The sequence below is a fragment of the Squalius cephalus genome, assembly GCF_949319135.1.
Source record: "Squalius cephalus genome assembly, chromosome: 16".
NCBI lineage: Eukaryota > Metazoa > Chordata > Actinopteri > Cypriniformes > Leuciscidae > Squalius > Squalius cephalus.
Window position 1 is genome coordinate 3,686,758 of NC_137137.1, and position 22,273 is coordinate 3,709,030.

Genomic DNA, 22,273 nt, shown 5'->3' on the forward strand with positions numbered 1-22,273 from the left:
TAACAAAATATCACATTATAAACTTTTTTTTGATTATTATAAAAATAGACTAATAAAAAAGACAAAAACAAAATATTACTAAAAATGTAACTAATATTTTTGAGCATTTTTTTTTTATTAGCCATGAATAACATTTCTTTGTTTTTCTGCAGGTCTAACATTTAACATTTGAGAACAAAATGTACTAACACTATCAGTAAAAGTTGGTGTCAAAATAGTGAAGACTTATTACACGGCTAGACAGTTATCTAAATATAATAGCCCCATGATATACTGAGTAATCACCGAACTAATAACCCCGTGACTTGGTAGATCTAAATTTGCTTTGCCAGTAACAGAGAAAGGAGGTGGATGCTGAATTTGCACAAATGTAGAACCAATCAGAGAAAAATGATGTGATGATGATGAGCAATATGTCATGTTATCTTTACTATGCAACAGCATGAACCTATTCTATATAAACTGCTGTATTCTTTTTGCTAGCGTTGTGTGACATGAATGTAATGCAATATATTGATGGACGAAAACATTGAAAGAATCTGAAAAAAATCCTACACGTCCATAGAAATTGTTTTGCAATTGACATAAGTAGATCAAAACAATGGGCCAGTAACATACTGTATGTGAGTTCATCATTTGTGCTGTGCATATGTGAGTAACAATGGTAAAAATAACCACAATACTTAGCGAATATCCGGAATAATGAAAATTGCATGAAAATGGGAGAGAAGAATCACTGTCACATGCTTTTTGGGCCAAAATAAAGTTAATTTACAGAGGATTTCTCATGACTGCTAGGGATTATTTCGGTCTTGAACACAATATCCTGTAGAGTTAATAAAGACCTCAGGGGACCTGTGTGTGTGTGTGTGTGTTTACCTGCCGCTCCAGGTATATGGCGCTCTGGGTAGAGGTCAGTCAGGAAGAGGCTGTTGATGAGGGTTGATTTACCAAGACCAGACTCTCCTAAGATAAGAAATAACACCCAGTTAAAAAGCACAGTGTGTGTCTATCTGAATCCATGTCTGTGTTTATATGTCACGCACCTACAACCATCAGTGTAAACTCAAAGCCTTTTTTCACGGACTTTCTGTGCACCTGATTGGGAAGGTTGGCAAATCCCACATATCCTGCAGCATCAGGAAACTAGAAACACACAACATCAGAACTGTTACACCGATGAACAAGTTTAATACAGAAACATTTAATATGTTGATTTATTCAGCACCAAAAGGAATTGCAAATGAAAGTATAACAATAGTGATTGTAAAAATAATAATAATTTCCCCAAACACTCCCTTCCTCTTCTAATGACCAAGCAAATGGACTGCCTAAACTCATTCCACTGGTGGAGTCAGATGTTGACATGTCGGCCGCTCAAACAAGAGAAGATCAATGTTTTGAAAGCATGACCGAGTAAAAGTTAAGGAAATCATCCTACAAGTAACTTTAATCCTTAAATGGAGAAGTTAGGAACTATCCAAAACAATTACACACTTCAACAAGAGAGTAACGTCTTACCTTTCCTTTTTCTCCAGACTGCGACATGACGTTCCTGCCTGACAACTAGACAAAGGAAAAAAAAAACATTAAAAGAAATTAATCAAAGGTCTTTTGGAAGATTTCTCTCGAACTCGCTGTTTAGGAAAAGACATCGTAATAAGAGATTAGTGGCCAATCGATATGAGTTTTTAAAGACTGATTTATCTTGCCAATATAACGCTAACAATATATATAAAAAAAGTAAAATACTTAATAATAATACTGACAAAAATGTACTGAACACTTACAATCACACACACATTTACTAAAAAAAAAAGTTCTAAAATCCTAAAGGCTTCGGTGTCACATGATCCTTTAGAAATCATTCTAATGTGCAGATTTGCTGCTCAAGAAACCATGTTGAAAACAGTGCTTCATATTTTTGTGGAAATCATTGTACATTGTTTTTCAGGATTCTTTGATGAATAGAAAGATCAAAAGAACAGCATTTGTTGGAAATAGTAACATTATAAATGTCTTTACTGCCACTTTTGATCGATTTAATGCATCATTGCAGAATAGAAGCAATTCGTAATTACCTCAAATTTTTAAACGATAGTAAATAAATAAATACTGGTAATGGTCACTGATATATCTTGCATCTTAAATGCAATAGATGGCCAATGAAATTCCAGTCAAATGAAACATTCACATTTAAATGGAAGCGCTGTCAATTGAAGCTCTCCATGAATCTGATCTTCCTTCACACACTGTAACAGATCTGGGCTGGGCTGATGATATTGATGGGGAACAAACTGTTCTGGTGAAGCTGGGAGTGTGTGAGTGTGTTAGACATGAAGAGGAGAGTGAGGGTGACGACAGGGAGGGAACAATACTGTTTATCTTTCATCTTCCTGGAAACGCTTTCCTACATTTTCACCACTCCCCATAAATGAGGGCTCTCTCTTACACACACACACACACACACACACACACACACACACACACACACACACACACACACACACACACACACACACACACACAAACGTGTGCTTTATGAGGTTTAGGTGAAAGTGTGTCTGAAAGTCTTCAGTGAAGGCCAAACAGCTGTAATACTGACAGATCGAGTTGTTAATTTTTATGAGTGTTTCTACTCCCAAGACAGAGAAAAACAGCTTTGCATCAGAGGAATAAATTATATTTTAAATTGTAATAATATTTCACAATATTAAAAAATTAACTGTATTTTTTATTAGCCTTGGTGAGAGCATAAGAGACTTCTTTTAAAAACATTTTTAAAAATCTTACCGATGCCAACTTTTTGAACGGTAGAGTATATGTTCACCTAAGACGGCTATATTACGCCCTTTTACAAAGTACTGATTTTGTTTTTGGTCCCTACTAGAACTGTTTTTTTCCCCAAATTTTTGAATTGTTGCAGCTCCTCTCTTCCTAGTCTGTCAGAAAAGCTCTGTTTTGTTCCTGGATCTTTGAAGCCCCTTCTTCCCGAAAAACTCAATGAGCTCTGATTGGTCGGCTGGACCCGTGTGTTGTGATTGGTCGAGCGCTTCGAGCGCGTTTGGGAAACGTCCCGACCCTTACCATAACCATGAGTTTCAACACTACTGACTAACTCAACCAGGCCCCGCCCCTTTATTCTGTGCAAGCCTTGAGGCGGGAATTATTTAAATGAGGAATATTGTGACGTGTTTGTTCCAGGAATAAAACTCAAGACTACACTGGAGGCGTTTCAGGGAGTTCAGAAACAGTGAGAGTAGCGGTGTTTCCATTACCCTTCAAATTGCGCAAATTGAAACTGCGAATTGAAAATACAGCCAATGAAAACACGTCAATTTCGCAAAAACTCCCATTTATCACAAAAAAGTTTTTACGCTCACATGAGGCTGTTTTTCAGGCAATTCGAAAAAGAAATATTTCGCAAAACTGCAATGGAAACAGCGTTTGCGCATTTACAGGTCACCTGATGTAGATGACGCGGTGTATTTGGACAGAATACGAGATTATTAAATTCATAAAAGACAGAGGAATTACAGGAATACTGGATTCTAAACCTCAAAGAAATGCCACAATCAAAGACCTCGAAGCAGAAATGAGGGAGAAACACCCAGAAACACCTCATATGTGCCGCTCTCAAGTATAGGCTAAGGGTCTTTCCTTGCCATTAATGATTGGATAACACACATACGTCTCCTTTACATACACCTACCAACGTCCATTGTAATGATTTTTGGAATTATATTGCGAGAGGAAAAAATTTAGTTTTACTCGCATAACATCAGTTAATGGAAACGCCCGTCATGTCGCAATAGTTTTTTGTCGACATTTAGAGAAAAAAAAAAAGAAAAAAAACTCTGAAGAGTTTTGCGCAAATCTGTAATGTGAAACGCGCCTACTGATATAGAGAATAACTCACTTTGGAGTGACTTTGTGCTTTGTAACTTTGCTTTTTACAAAGCAAAGTTTTTAATGTTGAACAGGGAAAAAAGCTTAATATGACACATCATGCTGTGAAATGTCATGAATATCTAAACATTTTACACAATGTTTAATCATATTTAGATTTCGTTTAAATTTTGTTCTAACCTAATTTACACAAAATAAGTAGAAAACAAGAAAAAAAAAGCCTGTAATACTGACAGATCGAGCTCTTCATTTTTATGATCATGAGTGTTTCTACTCCCAAAGCAAGAAAAATCAAGAGTCAAAGTGTTCCTCTGGAATGCATGAAAACTAATTTAGGATAAATGTCAGATTGTGGGCGTAATGGTTCTGCCTTTATAATGCTGGACATTGCGATTCCCATTTTATCACACACATACACACACACACACACACACTCTGGGAGGTCTTGTTATTGCTGGCTGGGAATTATGGGAAGGATAAGCCAGTCTCAGATTAATCAAGTGGCCTCATTATCGCCAGTGATTACAGAGAGCAGCTCCACCTGTGATTTTTTGCATTAACGTACATTAAACTCCAAAATCAAGAAAAGATTTAACAAACACACCAGCTTTCAACTCTGCCTCACCCTCAAACATGAGCACAGGTGGTGACCAGACTTAAGAGATTTGCCATTTTTACGATAAAATGGTTTTGAGGTTCTTAACAGAATTCCTGATGGAGCTTAGCAGATCGTAAGCTCGTGAGACATGTGACTGGAACGCCACATATACAGTCAGATCAGAAAGCTGGGTTTGCTCGCCGGTCATAACCGAACTAGCACTTGAGTTTATGAGTGAAACGTGCCGCCTCACGACCCCCGGCGTAATTCACTTCACCTCTGAAGAGCGGCTCTGCTCTGGCGTATTGATGGATGATGTTCAAGACAAAGGGCGGAATCGCTTTCAAACACTGACGGAAATAACACATCCATACAGGACAGGAATTGAGAGCAGGGGATGAGACGTGATAAAGGAAGAAAGAGGAGGGGTGAAAGGTTAAAGATGTAAATTAAGAGAAGAAAAGTCCTTTGATGACAGGGACACATAAAGCCAAGATACACTGACAAAAATGATTTTTGCTGCTTGTTCAATTTGCTTAAATGATCTTAAGCAACATAGTTGCTATAGCCTACATTTTGTCCTAACTTAATTTGATTGTGTTCAATCTGCTTAAATATATGTAAAATTTAAGTTTACTTGAGGATTACATGAATGATTTGTGTTGCATTACCTGAAACTGGGCGGTGCTTGTTAGTTCCCAGCATGCTTTGCATATGGTTGAATTAAGTTAAAATTAAGTGTTATTTTATGTTTTTTTGAGAAAATTAGAAAAAGGGAAGACTTGATAGCGTGTAATTGTGTTTAATGTTCAATTACATTGGAATTATTAGAAACATTTAAATTACAGTGGGTTCCCATTGTGGAGAAGAGTGGAGCATTTTGTTAGGCTGTGGACTGATTCAGTTACATTTAACTGTTTTGCATGTAAAGATGAACGAAATTCTTACAGGTTTGGAATGACATGAGGGCGAGTAAATAATGACAGAATTTTAATTTTTGGGTGAACTATCCCTTTAAGAACTATAGTGATGATGCTAAAACAAAATCCAAACACTAGTCCAAAACACTTTTTGTCGGGTCTCGGGGGGCATTTATAAGACAGCATTTGAATGTAGTTTTTTAAGCTGAAGTCATCTGTTGTTTGAACTTCAGGCAGCTTGTATTCATCAAAATTATATCTTTTGGCTCGTGTTTTGTTAAAATAACCTTGAACCTAAATAGAAGTGGTCTGAAAGGAAATCCCCAATTTATAATAAGCAGGATTTTGGCTTTTGGCAAGACATGTGACAAGTAAACAAGATGAGTTTCTAAATCACCTCTTCTTACATTATACTTATTATAAGGTCCCGTATTATGCAAAATTCACTTTTGCATGCTGTTTGGACATAAATGTGTGTTGGCAGTGTGTGTACACAACCAGCCAATAGTGATAAAAATCTACTCACTCCTTTTTTATTAATCCCCATAAATCATCAGCAGTGTCTCCCAACGACCTGTTTTCAGAATGCTGTTTTAGTGACGTCACAAAGCACAGGCCCCGCCCACGAGTGTTGACAGACACTGCCGTTTCAACATAGACCCGCTCTGATCGCGTTCACACTTCAGCGAGTTGTACACATCCGCCATCGCTGCACTGACGAGAATGTCTCCCAAGCCTTGTAGGTGTTGTGTGGCTGGATGTATTAATCCACATAGCTCTCTCTATTTACTCCCCAAATCTGAGGCAGCCACTGAAGACGAGGTGGAATTATTTTGTTTTTAAAGGTCCCGTTCTTCGTGATCCCATGTTTCAAACTTTAGTTAGTGTGTAATGTTGTTGTTAGAGAATAAATAATATCTGTAAAATTATAAAGCTCAAAGTTCAATGCCAAGCGAGATATTTTATTTAACAGAAGTTGACTACATCAAACGGCTGGATTGGACTACACCCCTCTACTTCCTTCTTTAATGACGTCACTAGAACCGTGCTTTGACTAACCTCCGCCCACAGGAACACAGGCGTATTGATGGCGAAATGTCAACAGACGTGGTTGATGTTTATCTATAATCGGATACCGCAAAAGTTTAATTCTAAGTTGTTAGTTTGCTCTGTCCATTTCACCACGGACTGTTTTTCTAACCTGGGATAATATCAAGCAGACTTCTCTCTGCGTTTCATACTGACGAAGGGGACTATTTCAACTATATTCCAGCAAGCGGTAAGTAGTGATTTACTATGGAAGTAGCGATCAACTTCACATCGTTTCTCTTAGTAGGATGAAAATAATCTTACTTAAACTGTGATTAATATACAGAAAGCGATCAAAGAACAATCCCTTTCCAATCGCCCAAGCTGTCAATCACACAGCGCGAGTTTATCTGGACACTTGCCAAAACTCGTTATGAAATCAATGACGCTGTTACACTGCACAACGAAGCTATTACTGTATGAACCTCATGTTTGCATTGGTGAAATCATTAGTGAGAGTGCAGAAACTGCGTTGCAATGATAAGATCTTTTTTCACGCGATCAACAGGCTGTCATCTGCTCAATGCTCATCACTGCAACCTTTTGTGTGATTGAAATAGATCTAAATACTTAAAAAAATTCTCACGATTCGTTAATCCCGATAGCTGTAATAGTAAAAACGTATAATAGCTGTAATAGTAAAAGTTTTCCAGATAGTTCCACATGTAATGCCAGATATTTCATATGCAAGCATGTCAGCCAATCACAGCAGAGGGCGTTTACACTGAAGTCTCACAGCAGACACGCCCCTTCAAACAGAGTGTTCAAATCATGGGATGAAATCAGGCTAGGAAATATGCCTTTTATTTCTAAATTATAACAATTTTTGATCTAAAAAACATACTAACATTATAAGGGCACCCCAGGAAACATTATAAAATAATAAAATAATCCATGGAATGGGACCTTTAAAGAAAATGCTCCCTCAACTCTACCGAAATTCGTTGAGTACTTGCGCACTTCTTATAACTTACTGTGTTTACTCAGCTCTTACGGTGATTTTCTTAAGTAAAATTGACGCTTCATCTTTTGTGTGATGTACAATAAACTTTATTAAACTCATCAGCATATGTTTGATCATCATTCGGACCTGGTCCAAAACAGCAGACTTGTAGGCTATTAATAGTGGATACAAGCAGATGACAAATACGTTATAATAACCGTAATTAAACTACTAAACTATACCTGTTCCATCTCTATACAGCACTCTGAATCTGTAGGCATTATTGTCCGACTCGAAATGAACACCGTTACTGAGAGTTTCTGATATTATCATCATTCCGTGAGATGAAATTGTCCTGAGAGACTGAGCGCGAGCTCATGAAGCTCCGCCCCCTGTACCGTGCAGCAGCAGCTCATTTGCATTTAAAGGGCAAACACTAAAACAGCGCGTTTTTCTGAGCCCCAAAAAATGACAATTTAAAGGTGAGCTAAGTAACTTTTTTTACCTTAACTGAACAGCTTCGGAGTCATTGGAATGGTTATATTACTTATTTCGGGTTGAATGGTGGTTGTTTCGCACCCCCCTGGTGCCCGTGAGCGGAAAATACGCACTTGCAACTTTGAGCCGGCGGACCGCCGGCCGCCGCGTCAGGAAGTCTCGCGTGATATCAGGTCTCGCGATGTAAACAATTGCTTTATGGCCAAAAGAAATCTGCTAAAATGCTGTCATTATTGCGCTCCCTCACGCTGTTCGCACCCGAATGAAGAAGACGTTTTAAAGAATGTCCCATCTGCTTTGATGTCGTTGATCTACTAGCCTCTGGTGTCTGAGAATCACCAACGAGTTTTTACAACAGTGTTGTCAAATATCTATTCCGAAGCTGTGGGGGGAGCTCTAGAGAGAAACCTGCGAGCAAAAAGCGAGAATACAGCGAAGAAATCCCAAAGCTACTGAGTGCTGCTTTAAACATGCTGTAAAAAATGATCTGTTGGGTATTTTGAGCTAAAACTTCACATACACACTCTGGGGACATCAGAGACTTATTTTACATCTTGTGAAAAGGGGCATAATACAACAGGACCTTTAAAGGGATAGTTCACCCAAAAATTACAATTCTGTCATTATTTACTCGCCCTCATGTCGTTCCAAACCTGTACGAATTTCGTTCATCTTCAGAACACAAATGAAGATATTTTTAATGAAATCTGAACGATTACTGTCCCTCCATTGACAGCTACGCAACTACCAATTTGACGCTTTAAAAAGTTCATAAAGAGATCGTAAAACGAATCTGTTTAGTCCAAATTTCCTGAAGAGACATGATCGCTTTATATGATGAACAGGTTGAATTTAGGCTTTTATTCACATTTAAACATTCATCAACTCACACATCAGTCTAGCATGTTCGCTCGATGTGCGAGAACCAATGAGGTTCATTGTCGTGTTACGCATCACGTTTGAGCTTCAGCAAGAACCAATGAGGTTTGTTCTCGTGCATCAAGCAGGTTCGGTTATGTTTATGTTCGTTGATCAATGTTTATATGTGAAAAATGCATAAATTTAATCTGTTAATCAAAAGGATGGAGTCTCTTCAGAAAATTTGGTCTAAACCTCTCAATTCATTTGGATTAGTTTTACGATCTCTTTATGAACTTTTTGAAGTGTCAAAGTGGTCGTTGCGTAACTGTCAATGGAGGGACAGAAATCACTCAGATTTTATTAAAAAATCTTCATTTGTTTCCCAAAGATGAACGAAAGTCTTACAGGTTTGGAACGACATGAAGGTGAGTAATTAATGACAGAATTTGAATTTTTGGGTGAACTAACCCTTTAATGCATACAAAATATTGCTTCTGTATTTTGCTAATTTTATCACCACATTAAGCACATCCATAAATGTACGAAAACAAAAAGTATATCATAATTACATAATAGTGATATTGATTTGTCATCAATAATCACATATTTAATATTGAATTAAAATCACTATTATATTTACTGTATTATTAGAACATTCTTCTAATGTCTATCACACACCAACATTAACACACAGAAAATGTGTGGTAAGCATTTTCTCAGAAATCCTAAACGAATTCATAAACTGAATTGTTGGCTCCCGGGAGGACATGTTAAAAGTGAGGAGGTTTGCTCCAGGCAGAGAACGTGCTATTAAACTGTGAAATGTGCTGTCAAACTCTGGCCATCATCTCCTCGACTCCCCCAAACCCCTCTCTAAATTCACATGATGCCAAATTCCTAAGTAATAATTTTTTAAATGAAACAACAGATAACATTGGGTACATTTTATAGCACCCCATATGAAATGAAAACACCTCCTCTCGTCCACACCCTTTTTGATAAAATGTTCTTAATTCAGAGCACGTATCACATCTGAAACTGACACACCCGCACTAAAACAAAACATATGTGTGTCATCTTACAGTTTCAAGGAGAGAAACAAAGTATCGATAAATACAACTGTATTACTTCATTTGAAATGTAACTTTTGACATGCAACAGTTACTGAAGCCGCTGAGGAACTGACACAAAGTCTAGGCTGATTAATCACTTCCGGATACAAATGCGAAGAAACTTCGACTAACTTTTTTAGGCGTCAGAAGCCCTTACCTGTTATAAACTCGTGATAAAACACAAAAACGTGGAGTTTTTTCCACCTCCCTTGTTTTCTTTCTTCCAGCAGGCCAATCCAGGGAATCCGGAAACCGCTGCTACAATTCCGCCCTTATCCCATAATGCCTATTTTCTGATGGATTAAGAGACGTGCCGCAACGGAAGCCATTACGGCTCAAGTACCAATGAGGAGGACGGCAAATAGAGCGGCGAATTAGAGCCAAGATGGCGGAGACAGGTCACAGTTTCTAGGAGCGGGCTGTTTCCAGTGCTTTCAGCGAACATGTCTTAACACGAATACGATTTGACACAAAATATTTTATTAATGAAATTCAAGTGAGATATTTAACTTTTGATAATATTTTAATTTTTATATAGCCTGTATTCTTATATTTATTTGTATTTGCTTTGGTGCTGGAAAAAAAAAACAGCTGTTTAAAAAAAAAACTGTTTTATTCGTTTATAGACGAATTATAGACGAATCTATAGACGAACCCCCTCTTAGACTTTCACACACAAACGCACAGCTTCTCTGCATCCTCATTGGCGAGCAACAGATGCTCTCTTGTGCGATTGGATGAAAGTTTCACTTCAGTCTTCGACAAACACAAACGCACGCACGCACACACACACACCCCTCCTCTTGGCGTACCGCTATTATTCCACTCCACTTATTCGCAGTCCAGGAGAAGTCCGTTAGTCAAAGCACAGAGGAGACGCAGCGAGGAGATGCGGTCCACCTGATCAAAGCGCTTCAGTTTTTGTGATTGAAACTTTTGGATAGAAGTTTTTGGAAAGAAAAAAAAACTTTGGAGAGAAGAAGAAACTTTGGATAAAAGAAAAGAAAACCAGACTCTGGAGAGGAAAGCAGCCTTCCCAGACGTCCCCAAAGTCCTAGAGCAGGTGCACAGATATATTTAAGCACTACACGGAGTAAAAGAGATGGCCTCCGCGGCTCTGGAGATCCTGGGTCTGATCCTGTGCGTCTTCGGCACGCTCTTGGAGATGGTCGTCTGCGGGCTCCCCACCTGGAAGGTCACCGCCTTCATCGAGGCCAACATCGTGGTGGCGCAGACCATCTGGGAAGGCCTGTGGATGTCGTGCGCCGTGCAGAGCACCGGCCAGATGCAGTGCAAGATCCACGACTCCATGCTCGCTCTCAGCCACGACCTCCAAGCCGCGCGCGCGCTCACGGTCATCTCGTCGGTGTTGTGCGTCATCGGGCTGATGGTGGTGATCGCCGGCGCGCAGTGCACCAACTGCATCAAGGCGGAGAACGTGAAGGCACGGGTGGTGAACGTCGGAGGGGTCATCTACATCATCAGTGCCATATTCATGCTCGTGCCCCTGTGCTGGATGGCCAACAGCATCATCTCCGACTTCTACAACCCGCAGGTGCCGGCGTCCCAGAAGCGGGAGATCGGAGCGGCTCTCTACATCGGCTGGGCGGCCACCGCGCTTCTGCTGCTCGGGGGAAGCATGCTCTGCTGCTCGTGCCCAGCCTCCAGAAACTCCGGCTACTCGGTACAATACGCGCCCACCAAAAGAGCAACACCCAACGGGGAATATGACAAGAGGAATTACGTTTAGACGCTGTTTGAAATCATTTTACAGTACATCAAAAAAGTTATTGTGTGTTGCACCACCTGCAGATGTTTCTGTTCTCTTGTAAAACTTCAGACTGATTTTCCTTTTTGTAAGCATCTTGGACTACTGATTGGATCAATTTTGTTTTATTTAACATGACGTCTTTTGTGGATATGCATTTCTGAAAGGTGAACATTTTTTAATAACTTTAGTAACAAACATTATGCAAAGCTTAACAGGTCATTAAATTAGCCTTCATTCAATGTCCTGAAACATTCATTTGGCTATAGATTTTCATACAGTATTCATGTTTTAATGTGCATGAACTGATCTGTTAAACATGATATAATTTTACGTATAATTTGATTTTGTTTGTATTTTAAAGCATCTGATTAGCTAAAACTGATTTAATCCTTTAATAATTGTTTTCAGTAACATTATGTTGCTGATAATAAGCCAATGTGCAAATGTGTAAATGTGCAAAAACTACTGATCTGTTTCACATAATGTTTGTTTTCACTCTGAAAGTTATTATAAAGTGTCTCCTCTTTGTTTCAACACTTTATTGAGGGTGAAAGAGAAAGAAAAATCTGACAAAATATCTGTTTTAGGTACCTGGAAAAGTTTTGTAAAAGGCTAAAACCATTAAGTTAGCTGTAGCTGATCAAAGATGTTTACCGATGTGTTCATTGTGCTGAGGACGTGATGTTATTAGTGTGTAAATCTAGAGGAATCTGCTTTGGCACATTTGCAGAGACTCTTCAACACGAGGAACATCAGCCAGGACAAACAGCTGGGAAAATGAAGCAATTCCTGACTGATCTGTAACTCTTTGCTCACCCGTCCGTCCACACTGTGGCTCAAAGCTGAACGAGGCCACACGACAAATAACGTCAAGAAGGATCTACGTTCACTATGGAAAATGTCTGTTTTTTGGGATTCTCTTGCCGGTGTATAGTGCCTTGCTGTATGCAAACCTTCATGGATCATGTTCCTTGAACTTAAGACCTCTACATTTAGTTTATTCAGCTCGTCTGAAATGTTTATTTTTTGTAACTTTTTTTTTTTTTAAATTGTGTATGAATGAATGTTCTTTGGAATAAACATTTACAGTTTTGACACAAATATGAATGTTTGTGTTTTTGTTTAATGCCTCTGTTTGACTAATACAGTACATACAGTTTCAAAGCGAATACAAGCTTAACATCAGATTGCAAAAGCCATTGACATGTCTTATTTAACTTTCATTCAGCCATGTTTGATTTAACACCCCACGTCTTCTGTGATTTCTGATATTAGTTTTAATGCTATAAGTCATAAAGCCATTGACAGCATAAAGAGATAAAACTAATCCATATGAATTGAGCGGTTTTGTCAAAATTTTCTGAAGAGACTCGATCGCTTTATATGATGAACAGATTGAATTTAGTCTTTTATTCACATTTAAACATTCATCAGAAGCTCAAATGTGCTGCGTAACACGAGAATGAACCTCATTGGTTCTCGCAGAAGCTCAAACGTGCTGCGTCACACGAGATAATTCATACTGATAAGTTTTACGATCTGTGTGTCAAAATTGTAGTTGCATAGCTCAGATTTCATCAAAAAGATCTTCATTTGTGTTCTGAAGATGAACAAAAGTTTTACGGGTTTGGAAGGACATGAGTGTGAGTAATTAATGACAGAATTAAACATTTTTGGTGAACTATCCCTTTAAAAGTTATAATGAAGGTTCTCACCAATTCATTCAAATGACACTGTGAATATGGGAAGTATTTGACGCAGTACCTCAGAACCGAGCGGTTAAACAATGAAAAACTGTGTGAAGTATAAGTGCAACTGGTTCTCCAAAACCTTGTTTCTGAAGGCTTAGCTGGTCATATGGCCACTCAATGCTGCAAAAACACGTCAGTCACTCTTAAGAGTGTGCGGCAGGACTGCATGACCTGTTTTTACTGGTTAGTGCCAGTATAGCAGTGCACTGGTACAAAAAACACACTCTCAGAAAAAGAAGTTTGGGACAAACGACTGTTTTTCTGGATTCAACAACAACTTTTGTTCTGTTCGCACTTTCAGGCCATTTGACTTTCATTTGCCCTGCAAAACATTGCATTTTATTTCTAGAAGCATTTTTGATCCATTAGAAAAATATAGTTTTCGTTACTCAAAATAAAAAATAATAATTCATCTGGTTTTTAGTTTGCAATAATTGCTAAATTAATCAACTGTAAAAACAATAGTGCAAAACATGACTGATGCTTCCAAGACGGTCATATACTGTATTATTCTTGCACATCTATTTTAGCTAAATATACTTTACGCTATTGGATATATATCAAAACAAATGTCCAAGTTTACAAGGCATAAAAAACAATGAGTGACGACACAGAACTGACATCCATCAGCCCTGAACACTGTCAACTATAGATGTATTTATGGTTACACTTATTTTAAGGTGTGTAATTATGCATTTAAGTACTGTGCAATAATAATTAACTATATAGGGTTAGGAATAGGGTTAGTTGCATGTAATTATACTGTTATTACTACAGTCACTACATGTAACAATGACACTAAGATAAAGTGTTACTGTATTTATTCAAATCAATCTTACTTTTAGAACAATATGGATGTCAAATTGTTTCTAATCTTACTATAAAAATGTCATTATTTCATTTTTTTACTTTTTTTTTAAAAATATTGCTTGAACAAAACTAGTTCATTTTTTCGGTTACTGGACATACAATTGTAGAGCGCAAACTCTTTCTGTAGTTTATGGGTTTGTTAACAGCACTGCGTCCCCCGACCCTCCTCTCTCAGCCAACACAATAGAGAGCCTGTATGAATATCCACACCAGTTCTTTCAGCCGGCATTGTGGGATTGTTAGTTCCAGTCACCCTTTGGAAGCCGAGGAGGTTACGAGGCTGAGTAACGAGTGAGTGTGTGTGTTTTGGGTGGGGAGTTGAGGAGGGCACTCGGGGGAGGTGCCCAGACTTTTTAAAAGGACCTTCCATCCATAATGAAGAGAGGCACATGGGGGCAGATACGACGTCATTAAAGAATCTTCGTCATGGCAACCGCAAAAGAACCTGCTGTTGCCTGGTGACAGGACCCCATAATGCGGCCATATGGATGAGGACAATGGGAGACCCGTCGGCAGACATTCCAAGACACGGATGGGGGAGAGAGAGAGAGAGAGAGAAAAAAATGAGGAACATCAATGTGAAGAAAGAATAATCTCTCACATGATTCAAAATATACTGACATAAACAAATGTCACATACGGAAATCAGATGTCATTTTTGACATTACATTAACAAATATTAAAGATTATCGATCATTATCTTAAACCAAATAAGTGAATGAACATGCACAGTAAAAACACAAGGAATTATTTATTTAATATGACTGCTTTAGATTACATATTCATTCATTCATTCTTTGAAATGAGTTTTGAGTATAGCCAAAGGGTTAAATAAAATAAAAATGAGAGAAAACAAAGAAAAGAGAAATAAGTAAAAGAAAGACCAATACATAAAACATAAAATCGAGTCAGTCCACAATAAAAACTTGGCCTTATTACACAATAAAAAAAAATAAAAAAAAAGATAAACTAATAGTCATTATAGCTTTCCTGTTAGTACAAAGCTGAATAACAGACACATAGTTTTCTACTTCTTTGAAAACTGTCGAAAAGATTGTATTTTTGCTGGAAAATTTACATTTGTGCACGTGAAAGTTTAATTATTTTTTAAAGTCAGCATGAATTTGAAGTAATTTTTAAAGTCAGCATGAAACAGAAGTTGTGATAGTCTTTTCTTCCCTATTGTGACGTATATGTGAGTGAAACGGCTTTTTGAAAGATGGTTCAGATGGTTGTGGTTTGCTATTGGTGGATCTCATGTGAGTGACAGGTTGCCCCGCCCTCGTCATCAGAGGAGAGGAGAGAAGAGAAGAGGAGAGGAGAGGAGAGGAGAGGAGAGGAGAGGAGAGGAGAGGAGAGGAGAGGAGAGGAGAGGAGAGGAGAGGAGAGGAGAGGAGAGAAGAGAAGAGAAGAGAAGAGAAGAGAAGAGAAGAGAAGAGAAGAGAAGAGAAGAGGAGGAGAGGAGAGGAGAGGAGAGGAGAGGAGAGGAGAGGAGAGGAGAGGAGAGGAGAAGAGAAGAGAGGAGAAGATGCAATATGTACTGTAATTGTCTTGACAAACTTTTTCTTATCTAGTTTACTGTTATTACTATAGTAAGTACATGTAGTATTAAGTCACCTTAAAATAAAGTGTTACTGAAACATTTAAGTTGAACGTTCATCAATTGTTTCAGAATGTTCAGAGAACGTTCAAAAGTAACATTCCCATAATATTTGAAGAATGATACAATTAAATGTTTACTTGACGTTCACATAAAGAAAGTTTTTCAAACATTTAAAAAACGGAACGTTTTGAACCTTCAGGGAAAAACATAATTAAGGGAATGTTTGCTAAACGTTCTCAGAATAGATTATTGTAAGGTGGGTGGTTGGACTAATATATAGTCCCGCCCTAAATTCATGCCATTGGTTGAGTCAACATTGCCTTGTCAGTAAGTAGGAACCATATTGGTCGACATACATTATATCCTCATTTTTCCTGAAGGAAATTTCCTGCAACATGCCATTAATGCATCTGAGAAGTGACAGTTTCACATTAAAGAATTCTTTTTCTGTCTCTCACACACACACACACACACACTGGCACGACAGGTTCTCATGACGCCTGCGCTGACCTCTGCCCTCCAAAGGTCAGGTGTCATTTCCAGCTTCCCATTACTGACCATTTGTGATGTCATCAAACACACCATCGCCACGGTGATGGTCCGTCGTGAACACCCCCTCACCCAGCCTCACACTCACACGGATTAGTCACCGTCCACACTCTCGCTGTCAATCAAATGATGTGCTCGCGAACGGCCAGCTTTCCTACGTGAGAAGAAATGAGAAATGATCCTATAGTTGCATCAAGATAAATCTTCAGACATCTTCATGTCTTTATTATTAACTGTTTTCTATTTGAATGTCAAAATGTAATTTATTCCTTTAATGCAAAGCTGAATGTTCAGCATCATTACTCCAGTCTTCAGTGTCACATGATCCTTCAGAAATCATTCTAATATGAGGATTTGATGCTCAAGAAACTTTTCTGATTATTATTGACGTTAAAAACAGTTGTGCTGCTTTTTTCACGAATATTTGATGAATAAATGGGTCATTGACGAATAAGGTTTTTAAAAGTGTAAAAAAATAGAATGGAGATATAACTATATTTGAAACCATTTTTTTAGTTTACCTAGGTGTTAACAATAAGATTTTGTGGTTTATACAATCAATTAACACTGTTTTTTGTCATTTTTTACAAAATGTCACCAAAAAAGTCATTCGGTTTAACCACTGATTTGAAAGTTAAAAACTGATTTGACATTGATGTTGAGATAGTATATAGTGTGTACCACAGAAGAAATATAAAAAACAAATTATCACTGATCTCATAAATGTAATCATTTATTGGACTACTCTAAACACTCCAACATATTCAAGTAAAACATTGCACAGGGAAAGGAGAAAAGGGGAAATGTAAAAAAAGAGCCTTATCTGCTTTATATTTGTATTATTGTAGTTCCTTTAGTTATTAAAAACAATATTATTCCATTTAAATATTTACTATATCGGTTTTACCGAATGACCTTTTGACACCTTCAAAATCTTTAAAATACCTTTATATGTAGTAAAATATAATTAAAACCTTTTGGATTCAGTAAAAGAGATCAAGTTGTACTACCTTACATACTTTGGATGTTATATATTTGTTTTTTTTATTATTATTAAGGCCTTGCTTTGGACAAAAAAAATGACCTGTCACGTCATTGACCCATATATCAAAAGTACAGCATTTATTTGAAACAGAAATTCTTTGTCGCATTATACATTGTGATCATTTTATTCCTTGCTGACTAAAATTTTGAATAGTAGTATATGGCCTAACTTTATAACGTCGTAAACAAATGAAAGTTCATCTTTTAAAGCGTGTGATTCAAGAACATGCTCGAGAGTGTTTATGTGAGGTTCATGATGCTGAACGGTTACAGACCAACAGAATCATCGGACTTCCTGTTTAAGGGTCAGCTGGACAGGAAGCAGGAAGGAAGTTAATAAGGTGGGGCATGATGATGTGTGTATTCGAGTGCCTAATTATGCGTTAAATATGGGAGTGTCATCATAATCAAGGAAAAATGATGCATGGAAACGTGCGACAAGTCATCAAGTCCCGTGCAAGAATCAGGACGTTTTGTTTTATCAGACGTTTCTCAGTTGTGGTTTGTGTAAATATCAATGTTGTCTCAGGTTCTGTTGATTAGCAACTCTCTTGATTATATTGCTCTTATAAAATGTAAAGACGGCAATAAAAACGTACGAAAAATAAAAACAGAAACGAGTCGATAGCTATCAGTGTCGTTAGGCTATGAACTACAACTGAATTTTTTAAGAATGGTAAAATAAAAACAAATATTAGATGAAAAAATAAACTTATAATTTTAAATAAACAAATTAGAAATGCTGCCTTGGCAACTAAATGAAATAAGTTTACGTTGAAGTGCTAAAATTACACCGAAATAATAACAAAACAATCAACAAAATGACTAAAGTTCTGTTTTAATTATTCTTATTTCTTTTGATTATTTTAATTTGTAAAGCACTATGAATTACCATTGTGTATGCAATGTGCTATATAAATAAACTTGCCTTGCCTAAAGCTTAAAATAAAAACAGAAACTGAAAATATACAAAAAATAAAAGCTAATACTATAAAAGTATATAAATAATACTAAAAAAAGCTGTCATTCAGTATAAAACATCAAGCTATAAAATGCTCGTGGAAGAATATGATGAATATTGAGGAGACAGAAGGGAGATTACTGTACTTCTCTTTAAAGAGCAACACCTCAGATGTGATATTCCTGTCCTGTGGGAACACTGAGCGGCAGCGGTGACGGAACCCTGCAGGTCCCGGAATGTCTGGGAGTGATTCTGGAATGTTCTTAATGAAATATGGAATGTGTGCAGATTGAAAGTAAATTGGACTGGAGAGGTTTAACCTCCCGCTGCGACTCCGGCTTACGGACACAGTCTCGGTTATAGGCCTACCAGACGGGTTTATTCCGCTTTAGATGTCTGCTTTTCTTCAGTTTCATTACAACAAAAGGAACAACATTCCCCTAATTAAAGATGTTGGGTTTTCATGTTTTATGGGGACTTTCCATAGCCGTAATGGTGTTTATACTGTACAAACTGTATATTCTCTCCCCTCACACTAACCCGAACCCTAAACCTGCCCATCACACACAACTTTAGCATTTTTACATTTTCAAAAAAAACATAACTTAGTGTGATTTATAAGATTTTTTCCCTCATGTGGAACAACCAAAAAAAAAAAAAAAAAGTCTACACACATGCACACACACACACACACACACACACACACACACACACACACACACAGGAAATGGTCTTCTCAGTTGGGCAGCGTTTTAATTGGCTGTTGTGGAATTCTTCATGGATGTTTGACTGTCTTTGCTCTTATTCTTAAGAGCATGTTCATTCACACACACACACACACACACACACACACACACACACACACACACACACACACACACACACACACATCTCAATTGTTTCTCGGCTGCCTGTGAGATTAAAATGAGAGCAAATGGAGGGTTTGCTGACGCCTCGTGCTTCTGTCAGAAATCTTTAATATGAACTTTTCCACATCAAATGATCTGATGATTTTATAACTCTTTACAGTTACTGTATGACAACTATTGACGTATCTGTGTCTGTCTGAAACACGTGAGACAATTCTGATTCTTAAATATAATATAACTGAAGTCCATGAACTACACTACTGTTCAAAAGTTTGGGGTGATAGAAAGTAATATTTTGAAGTATAAGTTTAAAATAACTGTTTTCTATGTGAATATGCTCAAAGCTGAACTTTCAGCATCATTACTCCAGTCTTCAGTGTCACAAGATCCTTCAGAAATCATTCTAATATGCTGATTTGATACATATTTATCATATCTAATATGCTGATTTGATGCTCAAGAAACATTTCTCATTATTATCAATGTTGAAAACAGTCGTGCCTCTTAATATTATTTGTGGAAACCATGATAACATTTTTTTTCAGGATTCTTTGATGAATAGAAAGTAACATAATACATTTTTGTAAATTTTGTAACATTATAAATGTCTTTACTGTCACTTTTGATCAAATAAATGCATCCTTGCTGAATAAAAGAATGAATTTCCCAAATGAAACGAATGGAAACAAGACACAAGTTTCTTGGTATAAACACTTTAACAATAATTTTCTGAGAACTTCATCATTTGCTGATTTAATAATCTTCAAACAAATGCATAAGCTGTCCTAAAAACAAGCGGAATGCTTTAAAATCTGTGTTATGAGACAATGAACTCTTCTCTGTTAATAAAATCTGTGGTTTGTGTCAAACAATGTTGCTAAAACAACTGTGGTTTGTAACATGCATTGCTTAATGTTTTAGAGGACCATGGGGTCTGAATAGATGAAGCCCACCCAAAAGTGACGGAGAGTCTTACTTACACACACACACACACACACACACACATAGATGACTTGTATTGTTCCAGAGCAGCTAATCCTCACGGGATCAAACCATTCAAGAGCAGAGCGAGAGAAGAAAACAACTGCAGAGCTACACGCCATAAAACCACAGAAAGAGAAACTTTTGTTCATAATAACATCAAATTCTTGTTTCTGTCATCTTAAAAATAAAAAAAAAGTAAAAAGAGGTGTATTTCTACACAAAACTAGTTAACTAGAGCATGGCAGCTCTACATCTAACCAGTTATTACACTCCATCCGAGCAGCAAAAACAGCAATCCGCATCCCTATTATTATTACCGCTCATCATAACCACAATCTTAGAAGAAAAGGTTCTATATGGAACCTTAAAGGGTTCCGTCAGGCGCTTATAGAACCTTTTAGGGGTTCTAAACATGGGATCATTTTATGGAGATATAGTTTTAATGAATTCATTTTGTTTTAAATCATTTAATTTAAATAAAATTTTATTAATTAAACAGCTTGTTGTAACACATACCTTATCATTAGAAAATAATGACCCATTAAACATGAAAGTATTATGCAATCATTTAAGACATTTCTGTATATATATATATATACAGAAATGTCTTAAATGATTGCACGATACTTTCATGTTTAATGGGTCATTATTTTCTAATGATAAGGTCATTCTTTTCTATAGAATGTGTGTGTGTATATATATATATATATATATATATATACATATATATATATATACACACACACACACACATATACATATATATATATATATTTATATTATATTATATAGTCCTCCACTGAACCTTTTTTTCTTTTAAGAGAGTAGAGTTAGGAACTGTCTAAGTATGACATTTCTCAGATGTACAGTAGTGAATGTAGTACTAAAGGACACAATGTCAGAACGTGAGAGGAAAAAAAGGAAAGGGGGCACAGAAGATAAACAGTTGACTCATGTTTGATAATAACCCATGATACATAAACACATCCACCCAGTCATTAGGGGAGAGGACTCTCGCTCTGTTCAGTGGAGGGTACAGTCCTGTCCCGCCAGCAACCAACACTTCAAAGGCATAGTTCATTCGGAAATGAAACTCTCATCATTTACTCACCCTCATGTCGTCCCAAACACGCATGACTTTATTTCCGCAGTCGAACACAAAAGGAGATGTTTAGCAGAATGTGTGGAAAACAGTAGTGCGGTAGATGGTGAAAGTGTCTGGTGATTTATACGGTTTAGCTAAAAAAAAAAAAGACACAAAAAGCAGCATTAAAAACCTTAGTTACCTTGAACAACACTTCTACAGCATTAATCTTAATTAATTTATTTAAAAAGTTTTATTAAATTAGTTAATGCCCTTTGACCTAACATGAACAGAAAATGTCATTTTTATTAAATAACATTAACAATGATTAGTAAATGTTGAAAAATATATATAATTATATATATATATATATAATTTTTTCGTAAATACATTACCTAATGTTAACAAATGAGACCTTATTTTAAAGCATTACAATAAATATTCAATATTTACTAAAAGTGAATCAAACATTAGATTTCCCTTCTGCATCGTTTTCAGATCTAATTCATACTTACATTTCAGCCGGTTTGTCTCAAAGATATAGTTTCAGAAGATACATGGACTTTCAAAATTAAAAACAAATCATTTTGGTAGGATAAATAAAGTACATTTCAGTTTTCCAAAGAATTTAGGTGATAATTCAAAACAGGTTATTTTAGTTTTTAAAATGGTCATATGTATTTTACAATATAAAGCAGAAGTAACATTTTTTTTTACAGATAAAAACAGTTTAAAGCCAAAATAAAAGCATTAATACAAATATTTATGTAAACTTTTCAGTGCATGTTAATCCAAAGAAAATGTGTTTGTCTTAATCGCACTTTTCTCCATCCAATACATTTCACATGGATTCACAG

At 36.8% G+C, this 22,273-nt stretch overlaps 2 protein-coding genes across 3 annotated transcripts in view; one reads left to right on the forward strand and one right to left on the reverse strand.

Annotated features, from left to right (window-relative positions):
• LOC307173488 (septin-2) overlaps nt 1-10,214 on the reverse strand; it is a 38,494-nt gene extending 28,280 nt beyond the window's left edge. For both annotated transcript variants that reach the window (XM_079896635.1, XM_079896634.1), the window contains exons 1-4: nt 10,088-10,214; nt 1,522-1,566; nt 1,047-1,146; nt 880-966 (exon numbers count right to left, since the gene is read on the reverse strand). In XM_079896635.1, coding sequence (XP_079752761.1) covers nt 880-966; nt 1,047-1,146; nt 1,522-1,548 — 214 coding nt within the window. In that variant the 5' untranslated portion in view covers nt 1,549-1,566; nt 10,088-10,214. The remainder of the gene's footprint in view (nt 1-879; nt 967-1,046; nt 1,147-1,521; nt 1,567-10,087) is intronic.
• A 376-nt stretch (nt 10,215-10,590) lies between these two features.
• On the forward strand, nt 10,591-12,800 carry cldn5a (claudin 5a). The gene has a single exon (XM_079896636.1). The coding sequence runs from the start codon at nt 11,033-11,035 to the stop codon at nt 11,678-11,680; it is 648 nt and encodes a 215-aa protein (XP_079752762.1). The 5' UTR covers nt 10,591-11,032; the 3' UTR covers nt 11,681-12,800.
• The last annotated feature ends 9,473 nt before the right edge of the window (nt 12,801-22,273 follow it).

What these genes read in the sequence shown, in the direction of transcription:
- cldn5a (XM_079896636.1), top strand. Translation starts at nt 11,033, where the DNA reads ATGGCCTCCGCGGCTCTGGAGATCCTGGGTCTGATCCTGTGCGTCTTC.